General features: G+C 43.2%; 1 protein-coding gene across 2 annotated transcripts in view; it reads right to left on the reverse strand.

Annotated features, from left to right (window-relative positions):
• Positions 1–779: 779 nt before the first annotated feature.
• USP39 (ubiquitin specific peptidase 39) overlaps positions 780–24,653 on the reverse strand; it is a 33,117-nt gene continuing 9,243 nt past the window's right edge. Inside the window, exons 4-13 of one of the 2 annotated variants that reach the window (XM_007529866.3) lie at positions 21,833–21,969; positions 19,955–20,107; positions 17,254–17,479; positions 15,639–15,716; positions 13,522–13,589; positions 12,554–12,742; positions 11,228–11,370; positions 6,100–6,235; positions 2,016–2,102; positions 780–1,257 (exon numbers count right to left, since the gene is read on the reverse strand). In XM_007529866.3, the coding sequence (XP_007529928.1) occupies positions 1,210–1,257; positions 2,016–2,102; positions 6,100–6,235; positions 11,228–11,370; positions 12,554–12,742; positions 13,522–13,589; positions 15,639–15,716; positions 17,254–17,479; positions 19,955–20,107; positions 21,833–21,969 (1,265 nt within the window). In that variant the 3' untranslated portion in view covers positions 780–1,209. The remainder of the gene's footprint in view (positions 1,258–2,015; positions 2,103–6,099; positions 6,236–11,227; positions 11,371–12,553; positions 12,743–13,521; positions 13,590–15,638; positions 15,717–17,253; positions 17,480–19,954; positions 20,108–21,832; positions 21,970–24,653) is intronic. The other variant, XM_016191201.2, reaches the window with a different exon arrangement.

Genomic DNA, 24,653 nt, shown 5'->3' on the forward strand with positions numbered 1-24,653 from the left:
CTAGTTGAGCGCACATTCCAATGTGCAAGGACCTGGGTTCGAGCCTCTGGTCCCCACCTGCAGGGGGAAAGCTTTATGAGTGGTGATGCAGTGCTGTAAGTGTTGCTCTGCCTCTCTATCTCCCCCTTCCCTCTCAACTTCTGTCTGGATCCAATAAGTAAATAAATTTAAAACAATAGTAAAAAGGAAAGCCATTTCTGCATACAGATAGTCTTTGCTCATGGTTCCTCACTGGTCTGGTTGAAACTTCCCCAGAGCTGCACCCTGTAATCAGGAGTCAGACTCTTCCACTTTCCCTCTTCCTTCACAGCCTTGTTCTGCGCCACTCACCTTCCATATCTGTTTCTGTTAGTTTGTTGGAGAGAGAGAGAGAGAGAGAGAGAGAGAGAAACCACAGCACTGAAGCATCTTCAATGCAGTGGGGGCCAGGGTAAACCTGGGTCAAGCACATAGGAAAGCAGAGCTCTATTCCAGGTGAGCTGTCTTCCCCAGGCTTATACTCACACACAGAAATAACACCACTTTTAGTTACATTTTAGTTAATGACAAATGCATCCTCACTGATATGTCACCCATAAACTGATAGGAAGAGACAAGTACGGTATACACCAGATGTCAAACTCAAGGGCAGTTTGTAAGGAGTTTAAAAAAAAAACAAAAAAACCTCCCCTCAGATAGAAGCCTGGTGGAAGAACATAAAACAAGAGGCTTTAAAAAAAAAAAAAAAAAAGGAACGCATTTAATCCATTCTTTAAAAAAAATACAGACACACAAGGAAATTAAGAGAATAACACCATGTTATCTGTCTAGGATAGAAGGATGTTACTGGGTTCATGCTTTTTCCTAGGATCCTTTGGCTTTGATGCATAGAAGAAATCACGCTGGCCTTCAGATGCTCCCAGCTACTCAGAAATAAATTACATATTATTTATCTGTGTTAAAAAAAAAAGTTCTGGCCTGCTGAAACTAGAAGGGAGCTAGACAGCAAGGATGAAGCACTAATCTACAACTGATTAATACAAGGACAACTATGTGAGGATACAGAGATTTCCCCAGTGGGAAGACCCCTCAGATGCATAGTGTGAAGCAGAACCCATAAAAAAAAAGAGGCTGGGAATATGCTAGTCAGTCCACAGCTGGTTACAGTGACAGTGTTCTTATTTAGCATCTTCAGCAAAAAGCCCCAGGAACAATGCCCTCACGCCTCCTCTAGGCTCCCTGCTGGTTCGTTTCATCATTATCTCGCCTCTTCCAAATCTGTAAGAAATTAATACAATTAACATTTAGAAGCTAGTATTCAATCCATAACTATCTATCAAGTACCTACTCTGCCCTAGGCAGTGGACAACCAGTTGTTCTACTTACGTATTTGCTAAATACCCTGGAGCAAACTTACAACATTTCGAAAATTTCCTGTTGCTGGACTTTTCCACTCATCCCTCTTACTTCCCCATGCAAACCCCTTTTCTCAAAAAGGACTCATAGTCAAGTCCTTTCACATTAGGCAAAGGGTTGAGGAAAGTTATCTTGAGGAAGAGCACTGTCTTTCTTGTTTTCTATAAAAATAGTTGGTTTTTTTTTTCCTCAGTCCTAATCTTCCTTCTTTGCCAGGCACTAAGGGAGTTAGGGGTGTACTCAGCTCCAAAGGCACTCAGTCCACTGGAGTTTAAATAATACAAGTGGCACTCTCCACAAGAGTGCTGACTATATAGGGCTGGGAAACCAGGCCCTAATTCTAAGCTCTTCCTCCTTAAAACCAGGCCACACACCTTTACAAACTAACCTGTCCCTGAGCAGAAAAGTTCCTTGATCACTCAAATCTTTCATGTTTCCCTGGTCATCTCTTCTCTGAAAATCACTCTGTGGCCTTCACAGCTATGAAGGGGGGTCCACCTCACTCTTCAGTGCATCTTGACCAGAACTCAGCCCAAGTACTCTCTCTGTGCTGGTGGCACCCCTCTCACCAGGTACTTGATAAATACTCTCTGCACTTGCCAACTTCGTGGTCAACCCACCTGAATGTAGGCCTCTGACAGAGTGATCATCTGGGGCAGGATGTCAGTCACCTGGAGGTCCTGTAATTCATACCATTTGCCTGTACCCTGTGAAAAGTGGGACGGGTTGAGTTAGTTTGCTCTATAAAACCAAGAGTGCAGAATGATTACAGTCAAAAGTTGGAAAAATTAGAAAACAACCACTAAATCATGGCCCAGTGACATGACCTCTACTAAGTATCAAATCAATTTAAAGAGCTTTTAGAGAAAACTCTGGAGAATTCCATTCTTACCAAGGATTACTTGAAGTACATCTCTCAAGATTGTAAGTGGACGATAAAGAAGGTGTGTGTGTGTGTGTGTGTGTGTGTGTGTGTGTGTGTGTGTGTGTATATACACCTTCTACATATCTAAGAGTTGACTGCTGTTCCAAAATGACAGATTCAACACAGTCACTTAGGATATGCAAAGTTAACTACTGCAAGAACCTAAAAGCTGAGTCTTCTTACCAGACAGAACACAACGGTCAAGAAAAAAATGTCCTAGGGCTGGGGAAACAGCATAATGGTTATGCAAAAGACTTTCATGTCTGAGATTCTGAGGTCCCAGGTACAGTCCCTGGCAGCACCATAAGCCAGAGCTGTATCTCTCTGATAATAAATAAAAATTTTAAAAAGAGGGGGTTAAGTGGTCCGGGATGTGGCACAGTGGATAAAGCATGAGGTCCTGAGTTCAATCCCCGGCAGCACATGTGCCAGAATGATGTCTGGTTCTTTTCTCTCCTCCTGCCTTTCTCATGAATAAATAATATCTTTTTTTTTTTTTAAAGGGGGGGTCGTGTGGTAACGCAGCGGGTTAAGCACACATGGCGCAAAGTGCAAGGACAGGAGTAAGGATCTCGGTTTGAGCCGCTGGCTCCCCACCTGCAGGGGGGTTGCTTCATAAGTGGTGAAGCAGGCCTGCAGGTGTCTATCTTTCTCTCCTTCTCTCTGTCTTTCCTTCCTCTTTCAATTTCTCTCTGTCCTATCCAACAACAATAAATACCACAACAAGGGCAACAAAATGGGAAAAACGGCCTCCAGGAGCAGTAGATTCATAGTGCAGGCACCAAGCCCCAGCAATAACCCTGGAGAAGGGGAAGGAAGGGAGGGGAGTGGGGAGGGGTGGGGCAAGGGGAAAGGAAAGGGAAAGGAAAAAACCGTCTTTGGTGAACACTGTCACACCAACCCATTTCCTCTGGCTTACAAAGTAAGTCCAGATAATTTCAATATTCCTATAGTTCAGAATGTAGGAAATAAAAAAGTTCAGGATCACCATCAAGTCCCTGGTTCCTAGGTCAAGGACTAGTTAAGAACATAGGGCAACTTGGCTAAATCCCAATTCTACAATTTCTTTTTTTTTTTAATTTTCTTTATTAATTTTATTTTTGAGAGAGATGCAGAGAGAGACACACAGAGAGAGAAACACCAGAGCACTGCTCAGCTCAGGCTTATGGCGGTGTGGGGGATTGAACCTGGGACTTAGGAGCCTCAGGCATGAGAGTCTGTTTGCATAACCATTATGCTGTCTCCCCCACCCCCAATTCTATAATTTCTAATGTATTACTCAAACTCTGATCCTAGGATTTCTCAAGAGAGAATTTTTTCTTTTCTTTTTTTTTAATTTTATTATTTATTCCCTTTTGTTGCCCTTGTTGTTTTATTGTTGTAGTTATTATTGTTGTTGTTATTGATGTCGTCATTGTTACCACAGAGAGAGAAATGGAGAGGGAAGGGGAAGACAGAGGAGGGAGAGAAAGACAGACACCTGCAGACTTGCTTCACCGCCTGTGACGCGATCCCCCTGCAGGTGGGGAGCTGGGGACTCGAACCGGGATCCTTAAGCCGATCCTTGTGCTTTGCGCTGCCTGCACTTAACCCGCTGAACTACCACCTGACTCCCGAGAGAAGGAGAAAAGTATGAGGAACTCCTTTCATGGAAGCCTTCTTTAAAGATATAAGAAAAATATACAGTAAGCATTTAGCACACTTACTAGCACACAGCAAAACGCTTGATAAACAGAGGTGAATCATTACTAAGCCTACAGTCCTAGAAAAGGCTAGTTAAGCTGTAACAATCTGCTCTAAGAGTGTGCGAGCCACCCCAGAAGTGGCACAGTAGAGAGCAGTCGGCTCGCAAGCATGAGGTCCTGAGTTAGGTCTCCGGCATCACATGTGCCAGAGTGATGTTCTGGCTATCTTCTCTCTCTCATAAACAAATAAACTCAAAATATATATATATATAGTAATCTGTAATTCCAAATATGTCCTTTTGTTTTGTTTTGCTGTCTGTCACTGAGGCTTCACTACTCTAGGCCAACTTTTTCAGACAGAAACAAAGTGTGGCACCAAAGCTTCTTTCCTTGCACTGGAGGCCGGACTCAAACCTGAGTCTGTACAAGACAGAGCAACACCCCATCCAAGTGAGCTATCTTGCCGCCCTCCACATACCCTAAAAACATGCTTTACCAACTTCTACCTTGAGACAAATTCACAAAATGTCTGAGTTGAAAGGAAACTTTCAGTGCTCCAAAAACTTTCATTGGGCAAATTTCATTAGAAACTCTTTAATTTCACAGAAATTAGTCTTATTAAAATATAAACTATGATCCAATAATTTTGGGTGAGGTCTAAGAATCTGCCATTCTATTTTATTTTATTTTATTTTAATGGGGGAGGGGGATTGGAATACTGCTCAACTCTGGCTTACAGTGGTGCTGGGGATTAACCTGGCACCTAAGAGTCTCATGTATGTGAGTCTTTGTAAGAACCATTATATTATCACCTCAGCCCCAGAATCTGCATTTCTAATGAGTTCTCAGATGGCACTAATGCTACTGGCCTGAGGATTTTACTGCAGTTGGTAACGAACACTCCAGTCTAGAAATGGTTCTCAATCTTGGCTGCATATTTAAATCATCTGAATAACTTTAAAATCCAAAATTCCAGGTGGGGGTAGAGAGCATAATGGTTATGCAAAGAGACTCTCGTGCCTGAGGCTTCAAAGAATCAAGTTCAATCCACCCACCCCACCCCCCACACACACATACCATCACCACAAGCCAGACACACACACACACACACACACACACACACACACACACACACACACACACACACACACACACACACACGAGTCTGGCGGTAGTGCAGCAGGTTAAGTACACGTGGCACAAAGCGCAAGGACCGGTATTAGGATCCCGGTTCAAGGCCCTAGCTCCCCACCTACAGAGGAGTCCCCTCACAGGCGGTAAAGCAGGTCTACAGGTGTCTATCTTTCTCTCTCCCTCTATGTCTTCCCCTCTTCTCTCCATTTCTCTCTGTCCTATCTAACAACAACATAATAACTATGACAACAAGGGAAAATAAAAAAAATTTTTTTTAAAAGTCTTTTTAAAACACACAAATGGGAGTTGGGCAGTAGCACAGCACGGTTAAGCGCACATGGTGCAAAGCACAAGGACTGGCTAAAGGATCCCGGTTCAAGCCCCCGGCTCCCCACCTGCAAGGGAGTCACTTCACAAGCAGTGAAGTAGGTCTGCAGGTGTCTATCTTTCTCTCTCCCTCTCTGTCTTCTCCTCTTCTCTCCATTTCTCTCTGTCCTATCAAAATACACACACACACACACACACACACACACACACACACACACACCCCACCTCAAATTCCTGGGTTCCAGTTCTTAGATAACCTAATGCAGTCTCTTAACTCTAATCCACTCTCTTAACCTCAACTGGCAGTTTAGACAACTCTTCACAACAGGGACTGCCCTGCATACTGAAGCAACCTTAGAAGCATACCTGGCCTTTCCCGTAGCTGAAAGCCAACACGGTTCTAAGGCAACTGGCCTGAGTACCCAGGCATCCAGATTTTTAATATCTCTCCAGGTGAGTGCAGTGTAATCACAACTGAAAATTGCTACTCTAAATCAACTACTGACAGTTGTATTACTTGCAGAACACCAAAGTTAAGACCAAGAAAGGGCAAAGTGAAGGGAACTGCCTTCTGAAATGTCAAAGAAACATTTATTTTGTCAGCCTGTGCCATGAGAAGTCAGCACCACTCACATGGTGAAGCACATGGATCCGGTAGGAGCCCTCCGAGGGCTTGCCATCGTGGACGATGTTGGCAATGAGGTCGTAGGTAGTATTCTTGTGCACTGCTTGTACTTCTTCAGACAAGTATTCTCTCAGATCCACGTTTCTGGAAATAATAAAAAATAAATCCACAAGATCAAACAAAGGACAGACTACTAGGGAAAATGACCTACATAATGAACCACAGAGCTACTGAATCCTATTTTAGGTTCCAAGCTTTTGGGAAGTATAGGTTTTTGGAACTTCACATTAATTCACCATAAAAAAAGGAGAGTTTCTAACCTAGAGAAACAAGCTCTCTGGAAAAGGCAGTTTTTTTTTTTTTCTCCTTTCTTTTTTATAACAATGTATTGGATGGGCTGGGGTGATAGCATAATGGTTATCCAAGTGGCTTTCATGCCTGAGGCTCTCTGAGTTCCCAGGTTCAATCTCTAGTACTACATTAAGCCATAGATGAGCAGAGTGCTCTGGCAAAAATTAATTAAATGAACTGTAGGTGTGGGGGAGCAGGACCAAGGTGGCAGAAAAAGTCAGCCTGTGCATTCCTCCTGCTGGCATCAATAGGAGCAGGGTCACAGCATCACATGGAAAAGCACACACAGAAATTAACTTCTGGGGGCCAGGCAGTGATGCACCTGGTTAAGCACCCACATTACAATGTGCAAGGACCCAGGTTCAAGGCCCTGGTCCCCACCTGCAGGGAAACTTCACAAGTGGTGAAGCAGGGCTGCAGGTATCTCTCTGTTTCTCTGTCTCTCTCTATCTCGTCCCCTCCCTTCTCAATTTCTCTCTGTATCCAATAATAAAAAAACTAAAGTAAAAAAAGAAAGAAAGAAAGAAACTGACTTTTGACAGTAAAAGACAGAGAGGTGGTGGGACACAGAAAACAATCTTTCAAAGGAGAAAAAAAAACAAAGAACCCTGCCACATGACAACTAAACAGCAGCAGAATAGAGCAGGGGCTGCTGTGCTGAAATTCCAGCGCCCTAGTCCTATCCCTACAACTGCAACAATTCCTAACAGGAATTTAAGATCTGTAAGGGGAGCCAAGCTTTCTATGGAAACTTGCAGAGCTCTGCTAAATGCCATAATGGGACTTGACTTCCATGGTAACAGGCCCTGGCTCTGATTCTACAAAGCCTGTTCTGGTCAGACCCAGAGCTGTCGATACCTAGACGGAAGCCATACCCATAGCAACCTAGTGACTGTTGAACACTCCCAACACAGAGCATGAAGTCATTTACTACACAGGCGCAAACAGATCTCTGGGCACAGGTCTTCACAGAACACCAAAATGAGAAGACGTAACATCTTCCTGCTGAATCAAGACAGAAACTGCAAGAAACCCCCAAATTCAACAGAGTCATGAAAAGTTCCTAAAGACAAACATCAAAATTATGGTCCTAGGGGCCGGGTGGTGGTGCACCTGGTTGAGTGCACATGTCACAATGCGTAAGGACCCAGGTTCGAGGCCATGGTCCCCACCTGCAGGGGTAAAGCTTCACGAGTGGTAAAATAAGGCTGCAGGTGTCTCTCTCTTCCTCTCTATCACCCCTTCCCTATCGATTTTGGCTGTCTCTATCCAATAAATAATAAAGATAATAATAATTTAAAAGTTGGAGTGCCAGGTGGTAGTGCACCAGGTTAAGCATACATAGTATGACACGCAAAGACAGGTGCAAGGATCCTGGTTTGAGCCCCTGGCTCCCCACCTGTAGGTGGGTTGCTTCACAGCAGTGAAGCAGGTCTGCAGATGTTTATCTTTCTCTCCCCTTCTCTGCCTTCCCCTCTTCTCTCAATTTCTCTGTCCTATGCAACAACAACAATGGAAAAAAGATGGCCTCCGGGAGCAGTGGATTTGTAGTGATGGCACTGAGCCCCAGCAATAACCCTGGAGGCAAAAAAAAAATTTTTTTTTTAAATTATGGTCCTACAGATGCTCACTGAAATGAGAAGTTCAATGAAAGAAAATTTCAGCAGGGGCTGGGTAGTGACACACCCAGTAAAAGTGCACATATTACCATGTGTGGGGGCTCAGGTTTAAGCCTCCAGTCCTCACCCGCAGAGGAGAAATTTCCCAAGCACTGGAGCAGTCTGCAGATGTTTCTGCCTCTCTCCCTATCATAAAAAAAAAAAAAAACATAAAAAAAAGTAAAAAAACATAAAAATAAAAAAGTGGCTACCAGGAAGAGTAGATTCACTGTGTAGTGATAACCCTGGTAGAATAGAATAGAATAGAATAGAATAGAATAGAATAGAATAGAATAGAATAGAATAGAATAGAATAGAATAGGAAGGAAGGAAGGAAGGAAGGAAGGAAGGAAGGAAGGAAGGAGAAACAACAAAGTCAGAGAAAGTATGAAAGACGTCATAATATAAATCAAGGAGATAAAGAATACAGTTGCTGAGTCCTAAAATACAGTAGTGGCACCCAACTGCAGAAAAACGTTTAAGTCGAAGATCAAAATAGTAAACAGGACAGCGCAGAAAACCCAGCAAAGGGCAGGAAGATGGCATCATGGTTATGCACAGAAAATCTCATAACCGAGGCTCCACAACAAAAAGAAAATAAATGAAGAGGGGGCTGGGCGGTGGCACACTAGCTTAAGCAAACATGGTGAGAAGCGCCAAGGACCAGCACAAGGATCCAGGTTCAAGAACCCGGCTCCCCACCTACAGGGGGTCACTTCACAAGCAGTGGAGCCGGTCTGCAGGTGTCTACCTTTCTCTGCCCCTCTGTCTTCCCCTCTCTTGATTTATCTCTGTCCATTCCAACAACAGCAATACCAACAATAATAATTAAAACAATGATAAGTAACATGGGCAACAAAGGGGGAAAAAATAGCTTCCGGGAGCAATGGACTCTTAGTGCAGGCTCCATGCCCCAGCAAAAAAAAGGAAATATCAATAGGGGAGCCAGATGGTGGCACACCTGGTTAAGCTCATGTTACAATGCACAAGGACTCAGGTGCAAGCCTCCAGTCCCCACCTGCAGGAGGAAAGTTTTACAAGCAGTGAAGCAATGTTGTGCTTATCTCTGTCTCTCTCGCTCTCAATTTCTGGCTGTCTCTATCCAATAAATAAAGATAATAGAATTTTTTTTTTTAGATTATTTATTTATGAGAAAGATAGGAGGAAAGAGAAAGAACCAGATACCACTCTGGCACATGTGCTGCCGGGGATCGAACTCGAGACCTCATGCTTGAGAGTCCAAAGCTTTACCACTGGGCCACCTCCCGGACCACAATAAAATTTTTTAAAAATATATATATATCAGTAGGAATAACATTCACATCATACAATTGGTACCAGAAAGACAGACAGAATTCTTTGCATGTTTAATTTTATTATTTAAAAGATTTTCAATTTAAAAAATATGACAGAAGCAAACAGGGAGGAAGAAGATAAACACCTGTAGCCTGCCCCACTACTCATGTAGCTACCCCGCTGGAGCTGGCTGGCAACTGGGGGCTTGAACCCTCCCTCGTTTTGCTTTTTTCCATTTTATTTAATAGGACAGAGAGAAATTGAGAGGGAAGGGAGAGACAGAGAGGGAATTACACAGACAAATAACCTGCAGAACTGCTTCACTACTTGTGAAGTGACCCCCCTGCAGGTGGGGAGCCAGGGGCTCAAACTGGGACCCTTGCGCGGGCCCTCACACTTCATATTATGTGCGCTTAGCCCAGTGCACCAATGCCAGTCCCCTGAATCCTCCCTCTCTATCCCTCTAAGCTCTCAATTTTTCTCTGTCCTATCATATAAAATAAGAGAGAGAGAGAAGGAAAGGAAGGTGGATGGATAGAGAGAAAGGAGGGCGGAAAAACCTGCAGCACTGCTTCACCACTCGTGAAGCTTAGCCCCTGCAGGTGGGGACCAGGGGCTTGAACTAGGACCCTTGTGCAGGGTAACATGCACACACACCACTGTCCAGCCTATTTTTATTTGAGAAAATCATGGAGATGACAAAATCATCATAAATTTAAGACTTCTGAAAAACAAGTTATTGAACTGAGCTACCAAAAATTCAAAAAGTAGCAAAATAAACGTAACAACAAAGAGTCAGCCAAGGAGGGAGCCTATGAGCCAGGTTAGGAGCACTGGACTTAAAAAATCCTGAGTTTAGGGGTCAGGTGGAAGTACAGCGGGTTAAGCGCATATGGCACAAAGCTCAAAGACCAGCTTTAGGATCCCGGTTCAAGCCCCCGGCTCCCCAGCTATAGAGGGAGAGGGGTCACTTCACAGGCAGTGAAGCAGGTCTGCAGGTGTCTAACTTTCTCTCATCTTCCCCACCTCTCTCCTTTTCTCTCTGTCCTATACAACAATAACCATAATAACAACAACAAGAGCAACAAAGACAACAAAAATGGGGGGTGGCCTCCAGGAGCAGTGGATTCACAGTGCCAGCACTGAACCCCAGCAATAACCCTGGAGGGAAAAAAAAAAGAAGTCCTGAGTTCAAGCCCTTACATCATATGTGCAGAGTGATGCTGTAGAATACTCCTCCCCTTCCCCTGTCCTCCAAACCCCACAATTTCTCTTATAATTTAAACTTAAAAAAAAAAAAAATGCAGCCTAGGAGTAGGTGATATTGGATAAACAACTCAACTCCCAAATAGAAGGTCTTGCATTTGACCCCCAGCATCACATGAGAGTGATATTCTGGTTATCTCTTCTCTCTCATGGATAAATAAATATTAAACACACACACAAGAAAAAGAGTGTGAAAATACTACTCTGGCATATGTAATAGGGGCTAGGGTCAAAGTGGGACAGGTAAGTAGACTAACAGCTCAGAATTATGATCGAAGCCAACAAGAATCCTACCTATCGCCCCCTACTTTCATCAGTTATTTTTCCCTACACTGAAGACTACAAGCCTCAGCAAGCAACAGAAAAGATAAAAAAAGAAATCATCTCCAGGTAAACATCTACCTTTGGGGGCACTGAATATCACATAGTATAGGTAGATTCTGTTCCACGCCATCTCCAATTAAGACAGTACCAAATTATAGTGGTACAAAACTCCCTCTCAATCCAATAATCAATCAATAAAAATATAATTTAAAAAAATTAAGTAAAGCAAGATGATACTCACGTAATAGGGAAGTTGACGATAGTTGGATTCTTCTCCACAAAGAAATTATTCTTAGTGAATCTCTTAATACAAAAGATTAGATAAGGAGGCAGCTTGGTGAGCTGGAAGCGCTTCAGAAAGTTCTCCTTATATGTCTTATATTCCTAAAGAGAGAGAAGTGAGAGTTACCAAGTCAGTGCTGGAGGATTAGAGCTGAGATATGAATTTTACTTGGTTTTTTTAATATAATTTTGCCTTAGAATCCATTAAAATTAGAAATGGAAATTCCCCATCCTAAGGATCTAGCCAAAGAAAACACAAACACCTATTCATAGAGGTCGATGTACACTTATATAGTAGCACCATTATCTGTAGTAGTCCAAACATGGAAGCAATACAGATGCCCAATGACAGATGAGTAATTAAGAAAATTAGGGAGTTGGGCAGTAGCGCAGTGGGTTAGCGCAGGTGGCGCCAAGCACAAGGACCAGTGTGAGGAGCCTAGTTCCAGACGCTGGCTCCCCACCTGCAGGGGAGTCGTGGCTTCACAGACGGTGAAGCAGGTCTGCAGGTCTCTCTTTCTCTCCCCGTCTTCCCCTCCTCTCTCCATTTCTCTCTGTCCTATCCAACAACAACGACATTAATAATAACTACAACAATAAAACAGTAAAACAATAAGGGCAACAAAAGGGAATAAATAAATATTTTTTAAATGTTTAAAAAAAAGAAGAAGAAAATTGTGGTATATACACATAATGAACTACTATTAAAAATGACGGCATCGTTTCCTTCGCCCTTTGCCCTCATTACTGGCGGAAGTTGAAGGAATCATGCTAAGTGAGATCAGCAAGAAGGATGAATACCAGATGATCTCTATAGGTGGCACTTAAACAAACTCAAAATAGATGCGGTCTTCAACAGGAAGGCCAAAGAAGGGTGGAGGGAGCTGAGAGGGCACCGGGAATGGCAGGCAACAAAGTGATGCTACAGGGTCCTCCTCCAGTGGTGGAGGAAGAAGATCTAAGCTGGTGGCAGGACTGGGGTACAGACATCCATCAGAGAAGAAGCACTTGCACCCGGGTGGCGACAATGTCTTATAAACCATTTCCCTAGTAAATATATATAGTAAAATACAGTCAGAAAGTGGAGGGCCTAGGAAATAGTGCAGTGAGAAGGGAGCAGAACTTCGAAGAATGAGGTCCCAAGTTCAACCCCTGGCATCCCGCGTGCCAGAGATGCTGGTTGTTCTTCTGTCTCTCTTCCCTCCCCTCCTTCCCTATCTAACATATAAAAATAGGTAAATGAAAAGGTGGAGAGAAAGAGGCTCTAGCAGGGCAAATGAATTACCTTCTCAGTGATGCCATTGAACTTGGCCAGGATGTTGAAGAGTGGCACCTGAGGGATAATGAGCTGCTCCTTCTCGTCCTTGTAGAGGGGGGCGGTAGGAAGGTCTAGTGTCAGGTACATAAAGGTGGATTCAACCATCGTCTCTTGGTATTCGTCATTATGGAGCAGCTGCTCTTTTTCTTCTGCTGGCTAGAAAACAAGGCAAGAAAAAACAGGAGAAGAATGTGAGCAGCAGGAAACCACCAATGATTGAGAAAGGAGTCAGACAGTTATCTCGCTGGTGCATGAGGCAGCAAGGATCAAACTGCAACACCAGGCACTCAAATCCAACACTCTAGCAGCTGAGCCATCTCCTTGGTATTTATTTTTACTGTTTACTTTGTCTTCCTTTTAAATGTTTTATGTACTTGTTAACATAACACACACACACACACACACACACACAGAGAGAGAGAGAACACCACAGCAGCAATCTGGCACATGGGATGCCAGGGATCAAACCTGGGTCCTCACACTTCCAAGTTCAGCATCCTTGGTCACCTCCTGGCCCTACTTTAATTTTACACTGAAGGGAATGGAGTGGGGTGCCTGAGAGAACGGGCAGTTCTGTGAACAATACCACCATCTGTTCAGATTAATCAAAGAATCAGTGGGCCTCCAACTTCAGAGATTCTGTTTATTATATTCCAGATTATCTGAAAAGCTCTTAGAGGATCTAGAAAGCTCATCTGTTTTCTGAAAAACACAGCGCCACCCAGTGGTCAGATTTATTTAAACAGCAGTCTTCCATATTCAACCACTAACTCCAAACTTTGAATACTCCAGGGGAAGCTGCTAACTTGAAAGATGCTTTGTAGAAGCTTTTCCAAAGGCAAGAGGCCTTATCAATTCTCTAAGCATTTCTTGGTCAACCCTAAATCCTATCGGGCAATATAAATCAAGTCAAGACTCAGGTTCAAACTACTCACCAGATCAGGATGGGGAAGCTTCTTAGTGAAGATTCGCATGGATCCCTGGAAAACATCCGTCACAATAGCTGTAAAAATTAAAATGCAAATGCTGTCAGGTTGGAAAATATTTACAAAATATATTCCAAACTTCTAAATTTCTGAAATAAGCCAGCATTGGACAGCTTATGACAAAAAGCTCTAATAGAGAAGTGTGTCTCTGTAGCATTTACTACCACGGAACTTTTGCCACAAGAATTCCTTTTGGGGGCTGGGCGGTGGCGCAGTGGGTTAAGCGCATGTGGCGCAAAGCGCAAGGACCGGCGTAAGGATCCCGGTTCAAGGCCCCGGCTCCCCACCTGAAGGGGAGTCACTTCACAGGCGGTGAAGCAGGTCTGCAGGTGTCTATCTTTCTCTCCCCCTCTCTGTCCTCCCCTCCTCTCTCCATTTCTCTCTGTCCTAGCCAACAATGAACAGCATCAACAATGGCAATAATAATAACCACGAGGCTACAACAACAAGGCCAACAAAAGGGGAAAAAAATGGCCTCCAGGAGCGGTGGATTCGTGGTATAGGCACCGAGCCCAGCAATAACCCTGGAGGAAAAAAAAAAAGAATTCCTTTTATGTTTCAGCACAAAGATTGGCTCATCAGAGATCAGCTCTGGCTTATGGTGGTACTGAGGATAGAACCAGAGACCTCAGAATCTTAGGCATGAAAGTTATATAACCATTAGGCTGTCTCCCCAACCCAATAAATAAAATCTAAATAATAATAATAATGACAACAGCAATAATAAGGAAGAGGACCAAAGTGGGGGGTTAGAGTGTTATGTAGAAAACTGAGAAAATGTTACACATGCACCAACTACTGTATTAGCTATCAACTATAAACCATTAATGCTCCCCAATAAAAAATGTAAATAATAAAATAAGTATACAGTAAAGAACCGGGGTGAGGGAGACAGCATAATGGTTATGCAAGGAGACTCTCATGCCCAAGGCCCCAAGATCTCAGACTCAATCCTCCACACCACCATAAGCCAGAACTCAGAAATGCTCTGATAAAAATAAGTGAATAAAAAATTTTTTAAAAAGCAAGTTGTAGGGGGTTTTGTGTTTTCTTTTTTTAAGATTTTATTGCAGTATGGGAAGTGGTGTAGGGGATAAAGTGTTGGAGTCTCTAGTATGAAGGTCCTAAGTTTGATCCCTCACATTGCATGTGCCAGAGTAACACTCTGGTTCTCTTTTTCTTTTCTATAAATAAAGTTTTACAGTATTTATTTTAATAATTTAATGAGGTAGAAAGAGAACTTCACATGAGAAAGGGAGAGAAATCAGACCACCATTCTGGTACATATGGTATCAGAGATCAAACATGCATGCCTCAGGCATGCATGTTCTGTGCCTTACCAGCTGAGCTATTTCCCCCCAGCTGCTCTACTTTTGTTCGCTTACTTGTTTTTAAGAAAATAAGCAGGGGCCAGGCGGTGGCACACCTGGTTGAACGCACATGTCACAATGTGCAACCCCCCAGTCCCCACCTGGAAGGGGAAAACTTTTGAGAGTGGCAAAGCAGTGTTGCAGGTGTCTATCTCTCTCCCTCTTTTTTTTTTTAATTTTGCTTTTTTTTTTTTTCCTTTTGTTGCCCTTGTTTTATTGTTGTTGTTACTGGTGTCATTGTTGTTGGCTAGGACAGAGAGAAATGGAGAGAGGAGAGGAAGACAGAGAGGGGAAGAGAAAGATAGACACCTGCAGACCTGCTTTACCATTTATGAAGTGACTCCCCTGCAGGTGGGGAGCCTGGGGCTCAAACCGGGATCCTTACGCTGGTCCTTGTGCTTCATGCCACGGCGCTTAACCTGCTGCATTACCACCCAACCCCATCTCTCTCCCTCTCTATCACCCCCTACTCTCTCGATTTCTGGCTGTCTCTATCCAATAAATAAATAAAGACAATAAATTAAAAACAAAAAGGAAATAAATCACAGTGGTTGATGCAATAAGCTTCCAGTGTCTGAGGCCGAGAAGTCCTAAGGTTCAGTCCCTGCCACCATCATAAATCAGACCTGAGTAGTGCTGATAAAAATAAAGCAAATTAAAAAAAAGGATCTCTTTTTACAAAATAGCATAACTTACTCTTTTTTTTCTTCTTGGTGCCCCCCAGAGCTGAGTGCAGAGCGTTCAAAAACCAGGACAGAAAATCGACTCCATCCCCTGGAAAAGAAGAGTAGAACATGCTACAGCAGGAACGCAGCTTCACCCAGCCCGGGATGGATGGCATGACTTTACATTCCTACTTCTCCTCTCAGGGCTTACCATCCTATGCTCTGGGCACACTCCATTCAGCCACGAAATGCTAGCACTTCTCAGGGTCAAGCTCTTACTCTTCTAGTCTTTAGGCTTTTTGATCCAACCTTTGATTATCATCTCTACTCTAAGCCTGTTTCCTATCACACATCAAGTTATAACTGAACTTCCTTCCCCTCTAATTCACTGCTCATCAGAGTAATGTTTCTAAAAAAAAAAAAAATCTGGGGGGCCTGGCAGTGGCATACCAGGTTAATGCACATATTACCATGCTCAAGGACCCGGGTTCGAACCCTGTCCCACCTGCAAGGGGAGACACTTCACAAGTGGTGGAGCAGATCTGCTGATATCTATCTTTCTCTCTCCCTCTGTCTCCCCTCCCCTCTCAATTTCTCTGTCCTGTCAAATCAAAATAAATAAATAAAGGGGGGAGGGAGGAAGGAAAAACCAGCCACCGGGATTTGTACTGCCAGCAGTAATCCTGGTGGCAAAGAGAAAAAGAAAAATCTATTATCACATTTTTGCACTTGAAAGATTTCATTGATCCCCTATTGCTGTGAGGATATAATCCAAGTTATCAACATCTGGTCTCTCCCTCCTACCTCCACTTCATCACTCATCAGCATCATCTAGAATCTCAGGGGCTCAGCTTTTTGCAGTTTGCTATCTATGCCAGTGACCTCCATGCTTCTGTCTGCAGTGTCCTCCTATCTAAACACCCACTCCTGACCTGTCTCCTCCCGACCTAAAGCTCAGGTCTCTTCCTCCATGCTGAACCCTGACCCACCTTCCACATGGTCAACTGAGATTTTTTTTACTGCATATTCCCTCCCTTAACAAACTTTTCTTCCTTTATCATAGCTCTTTTTAAAAAAAATATTTATTTATTACTTATTCCCTTTTGTTACCCTTGTGTTTTATTGTTGTAGTTACGATTGATGTCAATGTTGTTGGATAGGACAGAGAGAAATGGAGAGAGGAGGGGAAGACAGAGAGGGGGAGAGAAAGATAGACACCTGCAGAGCTGCTTCACCACCTGTGAAGTGACTCTCCTGCACGTGGGTAGCCGGGGGCTTGAACTGGGATCCTTATGCCAGTCCTTGGGCTTTGTGCCACGTGAGCTCAACCCGCTACGCTACCGCCCGACTCCCTATCACAGCTCTTAAAAGCCTGGCAATCACCGTTTTATAGGATGCCCCCTCACCCCCTTCGTATGCATGCTCCTAGAAAAGAGGTGTGTGTCTGTGTGTGTGTGTGTGTGTGTGTGTGTGTGTGTGTGTGTGTGTGTGTGTGTGTGTTTTATCCTTCAGCTCTAAAATCTAGCATTATAGGTGAACGGTGAATAAACTGCCATGAATGTTAGAGGATCCTATATGAGATCCAGGTACTTAAAGTTACGGAGCTGTTGCCCTAAAGTTAGAGAAATGAGTAACTTGTCCCTTACCTTGCTTAGTGATCTGAAAAGTCTTCTTGCTACATAGCACAACAGCCTGAAGCATCTCATGAGGAGAGACATGAGCCTTGAAATTCCGAGGGTTCCAGAGCTTTCTCATCAGTTCTCCAAATCGCTGGACCAACAAGAACATGATATCCCCTGGAGGACGCTTGATGTTCTTATAATTCTCTTCTTCCAGAAAGTAGTTCCGGAGAGGAGGAACATTAGATAGAGCCTAGAAGTCAAACATTCCTATTAATCCAAAGTTCCTTTACAAGATCCTTGGTGGTCAAAATTCTCCCAATTAAAGTTCTTCCACTAGAACTGTGGCTTGTGCTGGCCTAAGAGTCCAAAAGTAAAGAGATTCTTGGAGACTCTTACCCAGAGTTCACAGTACAGTATCACCCTTTGTATTGTCTTTCTTTTTAAAGAAATGGGGTGGGGGGTCAAGCTCGGTAGCACAGCAGGTTGAGCACACATGGTGCAAAGCACAAGGCCTGGGGTATGGATCCCGGTTCAAGCCCCCAGCTCCCCACCTGCAGGGGTGTCGCTTCACAGGTGGTGAAGCAGATCTGCAGGTGTCTGTCTTTCTCTCCCCCTCTCTGTCTTGCCTTCCTCTCTCCATTTCTCTCTGTCCTATCCAACAGCAAGGACATCAACAACAATAATAACCACAACAATAAAAGGGGGGGTAAGAAATGGGGGTGGAGAGTCAGATGGTGGTAAACTTGGTTAAGTGCACATATTACTGTGTGCAAGGACCCCAATTCAAGCCCCTTGTCCCCACCTCCAGGGGGAAAACATCACAAGTGGTGAAATAGCGCTGCAGATGTCTCTCTGTCTCTTTCCCTATCTCCCCCTCCCCTCAGTTTCTGTCTCTAGCTAATAAATTAATTAATTTTTAAAAATGTATTAAAGGGGAGAAGGGAATCCACCAGCAGGACTTCACTGCTCTAGGGGCTAACTTTTTCAGAAGCGCAGGAGGTGTGTGTGTGGGGGGGGGGTGTAAGAGGAGGAAAGAGGAAAAGAAAAGAGAGAGGGGTGTGGGGTGGCTCACTGGGCGAAGCACACCTAGTATTAAAGCACAAGGACCCATGCGAGGATCCGTCTGAGCCTCTAGCTCGTGAAGCAGGTCTGTAGGTGTCTGTCTGTCTCTCCTCTCAATTTCTCTCTGTCCTGTGATCTGAGAAGTGGCACAGTGGACAAGGTGTAGGACACTAAAACTTGGAGTCCCAAGTTCAATCCCAGCTAGCACATGTACCAGAGTGATGTCTGGTTCTTTCTCCCTATCTTTCTCATTAATAAATAAAATCTTTAAAATTAAAATAAAATTATGTCCTATCCAACAATAATAATAATAGTAATGGCTGCCAGGAGCAGTGGATTCTCAGTGCTGGCACCCCAGCAATAACCCTGGTGGCAGAAAAAAAGAAAAAGAAAAAAAGAGGTCAGAGGGTAGACAGTGTAATTGTTATGCAAACAGACCCTAATGAAACAGGCTCTCATGCCGATGCTCCAAAGTCCCAGATTCAATCCCCTGCACCATCATAAACCAGAGCTGAACAGTGCTCTGTTTAAAAAAAAAGGGGGGGGGTCAGGCAGTAGTGCAGCAGGTTAAGCGCACACAGGCCAAAGCACAAGGACCGGCATAAGGATCCCAGTTTGAGTCCCCAGCTCCACCTGCAGGGGAGTCGATCCACAAGCGGTGAAGCAGGTCTGCAGGTGTCTGTCTTTCTCTCCCCCTCTGTCTTCCCCTCCTCTCTCCATTTCTCTCTGTTCTATCCAACAACAACGACATCAATACCAACAATAACCACAACAATAATTTTAAAAAGGGGGGGAGAAACAAAAAGGGGAAATAAAAGAGGGGGATGGAGAGAGGGAAAGAGGGAAAGAGGAACAGGAAGAACCACAGCACCAAAGCTTCCTCTGATGTGAAGATTAAATTTCCTTTTTTATTTTTTTTAATATTTATTTATTTATTTTCCTTTTTGTTGCTCTTGGTGTTTTTATTATTGTTGTAGTTATTGTTGTTATCGATGATGTCGTTGTTGGACAGGACATAGAAAAATGGAGAGGGGGGGAAGACAGAGAGGGAGAGAAAGACACCTGCAGACCTGCTTCACTGCCTGTGAAGCGACTCCCCTGCAGATGGGGAGCCGGGGGCTCGAACCCCAATCCTTAGTCAGTCCATGTGCTTAGCGCCACCTGCACTTAACCCACTGTGCTCCTGCCCGACTCCCGAAGATTAAATTTCAATCTGTTATGTATGTGATTAATATGTATGTGATCAAAAGTTTTTTTGTGTTTTTTTAACCAGGGCTGCCATTGGGGGTCAGCACCTGCACAACAAATCCGTCACTCCTGGCAGAAGTCCCCACCCCCTTATTTGATAGGGAAGGGGGAGATAGGAAGAGGAAAAAATAAAAAATAAAATAAATAAATATGAAAAATGATGGCATCTGAGAAAAAAAAAAGAGAGACAAACCTGCAGCACTGTTTCACCACCCACGAAACTGGGGTGAGGGGGGAGCAGGGGCTTAAACCCAGGTCCTCATGCACCGCAACGTGTGTACTCTACAGGTATGTTATGCTTGGGCTCAGTAACTGTAATTTTCTTGCAACATTTAAGGCTCTCAGGGTACCAAGTCCCACCTGTCCCCCCCCACCCACCCACACACACACACACCCCCACACACCTTGATCCTACCTGAAGTACCGCGTTGGCATAGTCATTAGCCTTTATGTTATTCAGGCCCACGATACCTGGCAGGTAAGTGGTACCATCATATGCCCGGGACAATTTGGCTTGCTTGTCCAAGTTTGCAATCTGCTGCTTTGTGAAAGTGGGTTTCAACACATACTGCAAAGCAAAAGAAAATTTTAGATTGCTCTAAGACTGCCAAGAGTTCACAAGGTAAGTCTAAAACAGCACCCAGAGAAATGATTTAGTGGTAGAACACAGGACTAGCACAAGTGAGTAGGCAAGTTTAATCCCTGATGCCACATATGCTTCTTGCTCTTGTTAATAAATAAATCTTTCAAATAAACACCAGGCTGATAAAACATTTCACCTGGACAGCATGTGAGCAACCAAAGTTCAAGCATGGCCTCCACACCAATGAAGGGAAGCTTCAGTGCTGTGGTCTCGTTCACTCTTTCTCTTATAAAAGAAAGTCTTTAAAATAAATAAACATCAGATTTTCTTTTAAAATAAATAGGGAAAGGTAAGGTAGATAGCATAGTGGTTATGCAAAAATATTATCATGCCTAAGACTCCAAAATTCCAGGTTCAATCCCTTGCAGAGATGAGCAGTGCTCTGATAAGAATATATTAATAATAATAATAATAAATATAAATAAAGATAAAAGGAATTTCACCATAATACATATATAGCCACTGTTGGAAAAAGAAAATAGTTACATTTGTCAAATTTCAAGGAAACTTTCTACACTCTGTACTTAAGCACGTAACTCTTAGTACAGATCACAAACTGGAGACAATAGATCAGGCATGCTGGGAGCTTCATGTGAAAATCATTGAAGAATTAGTATGCTAATGGCCAGGCAGTGGCACACCTGGTTAAGCACACACATTATAGTACACACAGACCCAGGTTCAAGCTCCTGGTCCTAACTTGCAGGGGGAAAGCTTTGTAATTGGTGAAGCAGGGCTGCACGAGTCTCTGTCTCTTTCTTTCTTTATCTCCCCCTCCCTTCTCAATCTGTCTATCAAGTAAGTAAATAGAATTATTATGCTAGTACAGTTTCTTATTAATGGAAAAAGAGTTGCTGGGGTTCAAACTCAGGACTTTATGCTTGAGAGTCCAAAGCTTTATCCACTGAACTACCTCTCAGGCTGCTGTTATTCATTTCCTATGCCTGTCCCATATTTCTACTCCAAAATGCAGAAAGATCTACATTTACAAAAGTATTACTTTTTTTTTTAAGTTTTTTTTTTTTTTTTATGAGAAAGATAGGAGGAAAGAGAAAGATATCACTCTGACACAATATGCTGCCAGGGATCAAACTCGAGACCTCATACTTAAGAGTCCAAAGCTTTACCACTGTGGCACCTCCTGGGCCACCACAAAAATAATTCAACTCTTATTAGAAAATACTCTATTTCAGGGGAGTCGCCTCACAAGCAGTGAAGCAGGTCTGCAGGTGTCTATCTTTCTCTCCTCCTTTCTGTCTTCCCCCTCCTCTCTCCATTTCTCTCTTTCCTATCCAACAACAATGACAACAATAATAACTACAACAATAAAACAACAAGGGCAACAAAAAGGAATAAATAAAATAAATATATTTTTTAAAATACCCTTTTTCTTCAATCTTAACCCTCAAAGCTCTACCAGGTATTCCACCGCTCAGTTCCTTAGCCCTCAACATAAAAGGAAGAAATGAAGGCTAGATTATAGATCATAAGCCACATTACGAGCTAGACCTCCTCAATTGGTTTCACTGGCTCCTTTCCCCAAGTGTAAGAGGTAGAGAGTCTCCCATGACCCCAATGGAGCCGATCTCATGGAAGCTAGAAATAATTTCCAAGAGAACTGACCCCATACGGCCTATCTAGGACACGCACCGTGATATCCTCCAGTGAGGAGTCAATGATCTCATAGTTGTCTGGAAGGCAGTAAAACTTGAGGGTGTGGAGGTTGAGGAAGACATGGTGGCTAAACTGGACACTGTGAATGTAGGCATGAGACTTCAAACCCCGGCCTGTTGGGAGGAATGAAGAAAGGTTGTAAGAGAAGGATAGATTCCAGAAAGGCAGAGACTGTCCTTTCTTTCGTTTTGTACCAAATATGCTAAATCAACAAATGAGTACTGTGCTATCCATTAAATGCAACTTCCTCGTGAACTTCTTTCAGCACAAAAATTAGCAAGAATAGCTCAACTTACTTTATTTCCTAGCTGGCATAAAACATAGGTTGAAGAAGTTAATTTCATATATAAGCATACACACTACATATACAAGTACGTATATGTGTAAACATATATATGCATATATGAGCTGATTTCATATATATCAAAAAACAGGAACAGTGATACTACAGATCACACACACACACATAAATTCTCTGACAGCCTATCATTCAGTTCTGCACTTCCAAATGCTCACATTCAGGACAATCCTGTAACTAATTACTTCTGTTCGTGTTGATACTTCTTTCTAGACTCTTTTAACTCACTTGAACACTTTATGTTCTGCTAGTCCAAGTCTTATTCCTACCTCCTTCTATAAACTCAATACAAATACACCAGCTAACATTGATTTTTGTATCTCACCTTCTATTGCCCTTATTTATACTCAGGGCAAGATTTTTTTTTACAATAGTCATCTTAGAGAGATTGCTGATTATTTTATGTTACCCATAACTATTGGATTGTTGGAAAAGTTATTGTGTTTTTCCACAGAAAAGCATAGGAAAATACGTCATGACTTTTCCAACAGTCCAATATTTAAAAGTTCCCTATAAGCTGGAGAGACAGCATAATGGTTCTGCAAAAGACTTTCAGCCTAAGACTCTGAGTTCTCAGGTTCAATACCCACCCAGCACCAACATAAACCAGAGCTGAACAGTGCTCTGGTCTCTCTCATTTAATTGAGTTGATAAATAATTTCAAAAAAAAATTTTTTTTAAAGTTCCCTGTAGCAAGTCAGACGGGAGCCCTGCAGTTTAAGCGTACGTGGCATAAAGCACAGGGACAGGCGTAAGGATCCCTGTTCGAGCCCCGGCTCCCCACCTGCTGGGGAGTCACTTCACAGGAGGTGAGGCAGATCTGCAGGTGTTTATCTTTCTCTCCCCCCCCCACGTCTTCCCCTGCTCTCTCCATTTCTCTGTCCTAACAACGGCGACATCAATAGCAACAACAATAACAACAACTATAAAAACAAGGGCAACAGGTAAAAACAAGGGCAACGGGGAGTCGAGCGGTAGTGCAACGGGTTAAACGCACATGCGCAAAGCGCAAGGATGGGCTTAAGGATCCCGCTTTGAGCCCCCAGCTCCCCATCTGCAGGAGAGTCGCTTCACAAGTGGTAAAGCAGGTCTGCAGGTGTCTTCCTCTTCCCCTGTCTTTCCCTCCTCTCTCCATTTCTCTCTGTCCTATCTAACAACAACACAAATAACAATAACTTCAACAACAATAAAAAACAACAAGGGCAACAAAAGGGAAAATAAATAAATATAAAAAAGAATTTTTTTTTAAAAAAAAAGTTCCCTGTAAAGGGAGTCGGGAGGTAGCACAGCAGGTTAAGCCCACATGGCGCAAAGGGCAAGGGCCAGTGTAAGGATCCCGGTTCAAGCCCCCAACTCCCCACCTGCAGGGAGTCCCTTCATAAGATGAAGCAGGTCTGCAGGTGTCTATCTTTCTCTCCCCCTCTCTGTCTTCCCCTCCTCTCTCCATTTCTCTCTGTCCTATCCAACAACGACTACAACAAGGGCAACAAAAGGGAATAAATAAATATTTGAAAAAAAGGTTTCCTGTAAAAATAAAGAATGTAGCTTTATCTCTTTTGAGCCTTCCAGTATGTACATAGCATAGCATTTGCTTGGTCTACATAAACTGAAATAATAAATTTCTAAAACAAGTTCTCAGAGCAAAAGAATATCCATAAAATGGCCTACATATAGAACACATTAAAAGTTCAAAAATGGGAGTCAGGCGTGCGCAAAGCACAAGGACCGGCTAAGGATCCCGGTTCAAGCCCCTGGCTCTCCACCTACAGGGGCATCGCTTCACAGGCGGTGAAGCAGGTCTGTAGGTGTCTATCTTTCTCTCCCTCTCTCTGTCTTCCCCTCCTCTCTCCATTTCTCTCTGTCCTATCCAACAATGACAATAATAATAACTACAACAATAAAACAACTAGGGCAACAAAAGGGAATAAATAAATATTAAATAAATATTTTTAAAAAAAGGAAAAAAAAAAGGAAAAAACCTAGAGTCTTTGAGATCTCTTGTACAATCTTTTACACAACTAATTATGTCTTCCTTGCATATATGTTCACATTCCAGCCAGAGGATCTCCTAATACTTCTTTAAGAATATTTCCTATGGTCCCAGAGGTGGCACAGTAGATGAAGCAGCAGACTCTCAAGCATGAGGTCCTAAGTTCAATCCCAGGCAGCACATGTACCAGAGTGAAGTCTGGCTCTTTTTCTCTCCTCCTATGTTTCTCATTAATAAAAAATATATATATATATATTTCCAGGGGCCAGATGGTGCATCTGGTTGAGCACTCACATTGCAGTGCACAAGGACCTGGGTTCAAGCCCCTGGTCCACACTTGCAGGGGGAAAGCTTCATGAGTGATGAAACAAGGCTGCAGGTGTCTCTCTATTTCCCCTCCCCTCTCAATTTCTCTGTCTCTACCCAATAATAAATAAATAAGAATATTT

Source organism: Erinaceus europaeus, chromosome 3 (genome assembly GCF_950295315.1).
Source record: "Erinaceus europaeus chromosome 3, mEriEur2.1, whole genome shotgun sequence".
Lineage (NCBI taxonomy): Eukaryota > Metazoa > Chordata > Mammalia > Eulipotyphla > Erinaceidae > Erinaceus > Erinaceus europaeus.